Raw genomic sequence first — 7,562 nt, 5'->3', positions numbered from 1 at the left:
ACACACACATACACACACATACACACACACATACACATACATACACATACACACACACATACATACACATACACACACACATACACATACATACACATACACACACACATATACACACATACACACACACATACACATACATACACATACACACACACATATACACACATACACACACACATACACACACATACACACACACATACACACATACACACACACACATATACACACATACACACACACATACACACACATACACACACACATACACACATACACACACACACATACACACACACACAAAGTAACTAATAAATTAGTAAGATAAACCTCCAGGGAAGCTGCCCTGGGCTGAGGGGCAGGAATGCCCCTCTCACTGCTCACTGGCTGTGTGGCTGGCGTTGTTGATGTGGTTCCTTAAGCCTCAGTTTCCTTGTCTGTAAAGTGGTGCTAAAGGCTGGTAGGTTACTGGGAGACCTCACATTCTCGTGAGTAAAAAGGGCCTGACAACAGATGCCTGGCCTCTCTGCCTGCTGTAAGGTCTGCTCTGGCTGAACCCGAGTCTCAAGCAGCTAGACAGCTTACCTGCTGGGCATAGCCTCGGAACATCGGGTTGACCAACTTGATCCCATGGGACAGGCTGGTGGGGACCACATAGCTTGGCCTGTGGGGAGACCAAAGCTGCTAGCCTAGGTGGCCAGCCTTAAGCGACCATTTGGAAAGGCAAGAGGGCAAGGCAGATCAGACCCCATAGGGGCTGTCCCCACCACCTCCACTGGCCCCACTAACCAGGAGAAAAGTCCACAGCATCCACACCCAGAAGCAAGACACCAATGCTGCCTGAGCTAGCAGAGGTCCCAGGGGGGCAGTGTGTTTATTTAATTTCACGGTAAAATGTATACATAGCTTTTCTCATTACGAACAATATATGTCCATTGCTGAAAAACTTAAAACTTCACAAAAGTACAATGAAATACTATCTATCATCAAGATGTCCCCGTCCACGAGTGTTGCATAGTAGGACCATAGCATTGTTCCTAGAAGAACAGGCTAAGGTGCACACAGGGACCCCACAGGAACTTGGACCTCTGACCCATGGAACAGCACACTATCAGCTTCTTAGTCCACTTCCAACCTAGTGTGTGCCTGTGGCTCTTGTTCAAGAGCTCCTAATTCTGCTTTTTTATTTTTACATCTGCTCTTTGTCTGCTTGCTCATGGAAGCCTGAGGCCCATTTTGTTACAGTTCGGGAGCAAAAGGACAAGGCAGGAGTACTGTAGACCTTTGCAGTTGCTGGGAAGAGGGACGGGAAGAAGTAGAGTTGGTCCTGAGACAGGGACTAAGAAAGCAGGCAGGCTCAACAACAGAGGTCCAGAAGTGACTAACAGGAGCCTTCAGGGAAAGGCCAGGAAAGCCAGAGGATCAGGACAAGCAAGGTGAGGGTTTGGGCCAGGATATGAAACAGGAACAGAGAGAGGGAAGTAATGAGGGTGTGTAAGCAACTGCTTCACCTTCCACTTCCAGAGGAGACCCAGCACAATCTTCATCTTTAAATTCACTTCACTCTGCCACAACCCTGGCTTGGCAGGCACCCAACACCCTACCCCACCCCCACCCCCAGCCTCAGCTGAGACCTGACACTGGCAAGATGGAGATTTCCAGGCCTCAGGAGAGACGACTGTCAAAACAGCTGCCCCCAGACTTGCTGTCAGCTCAAACCCTGGCTCCACCGTCACAAGCTCTGCAGCTGGGAACACGATGGACGCCTCATGCTCCTTATCTGTCTCCCCACTCACCAAGGGAACTAGATAAAACTAGACACATATGCAGGCTCAGTGCAGGCTGCTGTGAGTGCGCATGTGCTGGGGAGGAATCCAGAGGAAGCGATCCACTGAGAGGACAGGCAGGCCTGCCACACATCTAACCAAGGTCAGACTCACCGCTTCTTGTGCCACACCTCAGAGATCAACTTCTGGTAACTTTTGCACAAGGCTGGCTTCTTGTCTGTGCGCACCAGACCACCACACTCCAGGAAGAACTGGGTGAGCGGGGGGCTGCGTTGGAGGTGGAGAGCCAGGACAGAAAAGAAATGGGAGGCACATGGTGTTATTAAGGAGAAGCTAGAGATGGCCTAAATGGTAGAAGGAAACAGCCAGTTCTTAAGGTTACCCCGACTCCACCCATGCCCACACAACCGCACTCACATTAAAGAAACAGAATGTTTTTTTTGAAGGAGCAAAGTTAACAACAGAAGGTGAAAACAACGGCCACGGAAGATCGGGCCACCATACCCAGAACTCCCTGCAGATGACTAGGAGCTCGCCTACACCAAAATCCCCCAAATTCATAGTAAAGTCCTAAGACACAGGACCCTTAAGTAGGTATCAGATTACAATGGGATGCTGGGACAGGTCTCAGGCCAGCCTCACTGGTATCATTCCAGAGGAATTCTGGACACCAGACATGTGCACAGAGGAAAGGACCTTATGAACGCATGGCTGCATACGCAGAGAGAAGGGCCTGAGAAGAAACTGCTACAGAGTGGGCTTCCAGAGTCAAGAGACAGGAAGGCCTTGTCAGCTATAGGAAACAAATACCCCTCTCCTGAGTCAGATGGGAGCTTCTGCCACAGGTCCTGAGGCTGGGACGCTGTGAATGAACAGGGTGCAGCGGCCCTGCTCCCTACAGTGGCCCCACTGCAGGACTGGCCGGCAGGAGGGCACCTCCTTCACTCCCCTTTCTGCATATTTTTAGAAGTTATCACACTGCAAGAAACCACATATTCATATTCACACACACACACACACACACACACACACACACACGGCAAACCATATCAACTGACTATATTACTATGAGACAGTCACTGTGAACCTTTGGGGGCTATCCTTCCAGACGTTTCTAGGTATTCATATCTGTTCCCTTTTTCTCTCCTTCCTGTGTGTCCTATGTGTTAACACACAGCTATACATAGGAAAGGGGGAGGGCTGCTGGGTTTGCTTTATCGCTGCTGTGCCAGTTGTGTGTGTGTGTGTGTGTGTGTGAATGAAACAATGATCACACACACTCTCAATCAGGCCTAATCAGTTCAGTACCTGTCAGCCTACATCCCCCCACGTGACTGGGCTACAATGAATTTCCCTTCTTGCAGATAGGTTACATGCACACGGTATTGGGGGTGAAACCCAGGGCCTTGCACATGCTGTGGAAACCCTCCACCAGTGAGTATACCTGCCTATCATGCTTTCTCCTCTATCTGAGGACTCACATGAGACTTAAAGGGATGGCAGTCACCAGGCAAGCCTTGTGTTAGGGGCTTTGAGGTGTATCTTATGGAATGTCTATGACCAATGTACACGGCACTGGGTGGAGGCTGCTGCTCTTTCTAGGTTTTGCCAGGGACAGCTTCTGCCCTTCCCTCAGATGACAACCTACCAATTGGACAAGGCCTGCAGGGCAGCATTCATGTAACAGGAGTTTCCCAGGTTCTTCATGCCTGTGAGGCCTACAAACAACATGGAAGAGAAGGGCTGAGAAGCCTGTCCAGGAGAGGGGCCCTCACAAGTCTCCCCCACTGAGCTCTCTACACCCCAGTCCTACTAGCTCACAACAGGAGAATTCCACCCAGAGACCTCCAGGAAGTCAGCAGGGCTGCTGCTCTGAACACCTAAGCAGGGCTGTGTGTGTCCAGTAAGTGGCCCCTTAGCTACTCTGCCCAGCTCAGGCTCCAAACAACACAGATGAGGAGGTCACACACACAGGACCTCTGACCAGCGCATCACAGAGCTGAGAGAGGAATGACCATATCTCCAGGGATGGCACATTCTGTGTGCCTGCCACCTGCCCACTGTGCCATAGCAGCTGGTGCCAGCAGAGACAAGGCCCTGGCGCTTTCCATGCCCAGCCTGACCCAACAGCTCCTCTTGTTGCTGGCCATTACCTCGCGGCTTCAGGTCGTCATCCTCAGACTCAGACTCTCCTTCATCAGCCACAGCAATAGGGACAGCTTTCAGAGGGTGGGAGGGTGGTGGGGAGTCCTGTGTTAAAGGCCCAGAAAGAGGAAAGTGGGGTGAAGAGGGGGACCTGGATGTACTCACCTCCTCCCGAGGAAGAGTGTGCAGCCCCCCAGCATCTAGGCCAGCCAGAATGAGCCCAACAAAGTGAAGAACGTCAAGCAAGAGGGGAGACCAGAGACCTTGCTCTGGGAACTTTCAGACTTGCCTTTCATGTGCAAGAACTGCTGCTTCCATTAGAAGGCTTATGCAGCAGGGAAGGAACAAAGAAAAACCACGCAATCCCAGTTTCCTGAGCAAGCCACTACCAACTACTGCACACATCTGAACACTCTCACCACCTGACACACACGACAAAGATGGACATTGTACAGTGTTACAGCCTGAAAAGCTTCCAGGATGGAGAGCCGTCTCAGCCATTAGCAAAATGCACTGCTCCTGCAGAGGACCCACAACTGCCTACCCCAGCTCCAGGGGATCTGATAACTTCCTCTTGTCTCCTCCCGCTCCTGAATACATATGCACATATAAGCATACATACATACATAGAAAAAATTACAATCTTTTCTTCCCTCTTTTTTTTTGATTTTTTTTTGGGGGGGGGGGTTGAGACAGGGTTTCTCTGTGTAGCCCTGGCTATCCTGGAACTCACTTTGTAGACCCAGCACTTGGCTGGCCTCGAACTCAGAAATCCACCTGCCTCTGCCTCCCAAGTGCTGGGATTAAAGGCGTGNGCCACCACACCCGGCTCTCCCCTCTTTTTTAAAAATCAGAAATAAAAACCTTTACAAATATTTCACAGTCACACTGTATACAATAAATGCTTACACTATGGAGCTATGACAAGTTGTCTCAGCCAGCAGACATCAGAGCAATACGCAACCCCCTGACTTGCACATCCAAACTTCCTCCACCTACCTACACACACGTCTATACACCCCATGTGTCTGTCCACACCTCACACACACGTCTATACACCCCATGTGTCTGTCCACACCTCACACACACGTCTATACACCCCATGTGTCTGTCCACACCTCACACACAACAGCCTGATCCTCCAGGGTCGCTTGTCCAGCCTGACAGAATGGTTTGCTGGCCCCTATCAAGGGCCGCGCCTCCCATTGTGAGGAGCGCCCAGCTCTCCTGCTGCAGGGACTGTGCTCTCCCAATGGCTTCCACAGAAGAGCACACAGCGGCGACTCCTCTCAGATTCCAGGATAGGCTTTAGATGGGGGACTGTCAGGGACTGCCTGTGACCTTACCGAGCTCTCCTCATAGCCATGAATGGTCCCATGCACCTACCCAATCCTCCCTGCTCCAGCTCAGCTGTAGCCCACAGCCCTACATAGGCCCTGACACAACTGGGCTCGGTGAACACTTGCTGACAAGCGCTCCTTGAACGTACTTCCTCTGACTCACACTGTCCCATCTGGACACTGTTGCCAACAAGCAGCCTGAGCTCTGTGCTGTACCTGCTCTGAGAGCCTGGCTGAGGAGCTGGGCAGGTGGACTGCCATACGCTGCTCCAGAAAGACTTCGCGCTCACAGGCGTAGCACCAGACCCGGAACGTGGTCAGGTTCACAGTCAGGTTGTGCTTTTTCACCTGGAGAGTAAAATCCAAAACAAGGGCAAAGACAACATGGTCAAGCAGGTGTCCTGACCCAGCAAGCCCTGCCTCCCGCCCGCTGCCAGGGCGGCTGTCCACCAACCAGGGCTAGTGTGGGGTTTGTGCCTGCTTTCCTCTTAGCAGCTCTGCAGCGACTATGCTGTGACCGTGACTGTTCTTCCTTCTAGGCCCAGTCACCAAGGTCTAGGACAGGTATGGAGCTGGGGAGCTGCTGGCAAGGGCTATCTACGCCCTGAGTTTCCCAGCCACCACACCCACCTGGGCATGAATGCTGCTATGGTCAGCAAAAGACTCTCCACAGCCAACGTAGGGGCAGGTGACCTGGGAAGAGAGGCAGTGAGAAGGAACTGGGACCCACAGAAGAGACAGCGTCAGTACAGTGAGCACTAACTCTAGCCCAAGGCAGTGTGACTTGCTGATATCCAACATATGACTGAAGGTTCCCCTGCCACCCCCAAACAACACAGGCCAGCGCAACCAAAGAGGGTGGTCACCAAAAAATGCAGCCCTGCACCAAGTGAAGTAGACACCATGTCCAGATGCTGGGGCCGGAACCTGTCCCTTTTCTCCACAGGCCAGGAATCAGGGTCCTGGGCTGTGCAAGAGACACTGAATGGGCAGCAGGTGTTCAAAACACAAGGCGGTAGCAGCTGGAGCCCAACACAACCCAATGGCCCACGATAGGGTCTCCTCACTTCTGACCCTGCCTTTGGCCTCACATTTGTCTCTCACAGATCTGCCCTCCTCTCAAACCCAGGCTCAGAGTGTCCATCACCGACCTTTACCCCAGTTTGGAAGACAATGGCCACCACACTCCCCCCCTCTACAGGAGTGACTGGTGTCATGGAGAGACAGTCCAGGAAGATAACCTTTGGCTGTGACCATGGTCACAGCATAGCATTGCTGTATCAGGCTCCCAGGTCTGTGCTCTGGAGGACCGAGGGTTCCCATGAAGTGGTGGCTCTTCTGTGAGCTCTTCTGGCTGTCTCCTGGGTAGCTGGAGTACTGGGATGCTGGGATGCACACCCTGAGTGACAGGCCAGGGCACACCTGGACCTGTAACTTGTGCAAGGACTGACTTGGTGCCGGCCCCTCCTGACATCATCTTTCTGGCTCTGCTGCTGAGTTTCTGTCTGATTTACTTTTTAAGACAAGGTATGCCAGGTAACCCAGGGTGGCTATGTGGACCAGGCAGACTGCAAACCTGTCTGTGCCAATTCTCCTGCTTCTGCCTCTCATAGAGTAGGACCACAGGTGTGCGTCATCTCACCCAGCTTCCTGGAGTTTTTTTATTTTGAAGATTTTTTTTTTCCTCTGAGGGAGGTGGCCTTTGCCTTTAATCCTAACACTCAGAAGGCAGATTGATTTCTGTGAGTACAAGGGCAGCCTGATTTACACAGTGAGTTCCAGGACTACAGGGCTATGTAGAGAGGTCCTGACTCTAAATTAAAAAATAAAAATAAATAAATAAAATTTTTTGCTGAGGTGTGGTAGCACACGCCTTTAATTCTACCACTTGGGAGGCAGAGGCAGGCAGATCTCTGGGTTTGATGCCAGCTTAGTCTACAAAATAAGTTCCAGGACAGTTAGGAATACACAGAGAAACCCTGTCTCAAGTAATAATAATAATAATAATAATAATAATAATAATAATAATTTGGAGTTTATTTATATATAATTTGTTGGGGTTTTTTTTTTTTTTGGTTGGTTTAAAAAAAAAACAAACAAAAAACACCAGGGCCTCTCTATGTAGCCCTGGCTGTTCTAGAGCTCATTATGTATACCAAGCTCGACTGTAACTCCCAGAAAAACGCCTCTGCCTCTGCCTCTCTGCCTCTCTGCCTCTCTGCCTCTCTGCCTCTCTGCCTCTCTGCCTCTCTGCCTCTCTGCCTCTCTGCCTCTCCTCTGCCTCTCT

At 51.1% G+C, this 7,562-nt stretch overlaps 1 protein-coding gene across 5 annotated transcripts in view; it reads right to left on the bottom strand.

The window, feature by feature from the left end:
* The window catches only part of Usp20 (ubiquitin specific peptidase 20), a 43,467-nt gene that overhangs the window by 16,178 nt on the left and 19,727 nt on the right, over positions 1-7,562 (bottom strand). For 4 of the 5 annotated variants that reach the window (XM_021185598.2, XM_029473481.1, XM_029473484.1 and 1 more), the window contains exons 5-10: positions 5,906-5,968; positions 5,492-5,623; positions 3,944-4,040; positions 3,439-3,508; positions 1,944-2,057; positions 589-667 (exon numbers count right to left, since the gene is read on the bottom strand). In XM_021185598.2, the coding sequence (XP_021041257.1) occupies positions 589-667; positions 1,944-2,057; positions 3,439-3,508; positions 3,944-4,040; positions 5,492-5,623; positions 5,906-5,968 (555 nt within the window). Of the gene's footprint in view, positions 1-588; positions 668-1,943; positions 2,058-3,438; positions 3,509-3,943; positions 4,041-5,491; positions 5,624-5,729; positions 5,810-5,905; positions 5,969-7,562 lie in introns of those variants that run through there. The other variant, XM_021185591.2, reaches the window with a different exon arrangement.

This window comes from Mus caroli, chromosome 2 (genome assembly GCF_900094665.2).
Source record: "Mus caroli chromosome 2, CAROLI_EIJ_v1.1, whole genome shotgun sequence".
Classification (NCBI taxonomy): domain Eukaryota; kingdom Metazoa; phylum Chordata; class Mammalia; order Rodentia; family Muridae; genus Mus; species Mus caroli.
The sequence above is the reverse complement of the archived record's forward strand: the minus strand, read 5'-3'. Positions and strand labels throughout refer to the sequence as shown.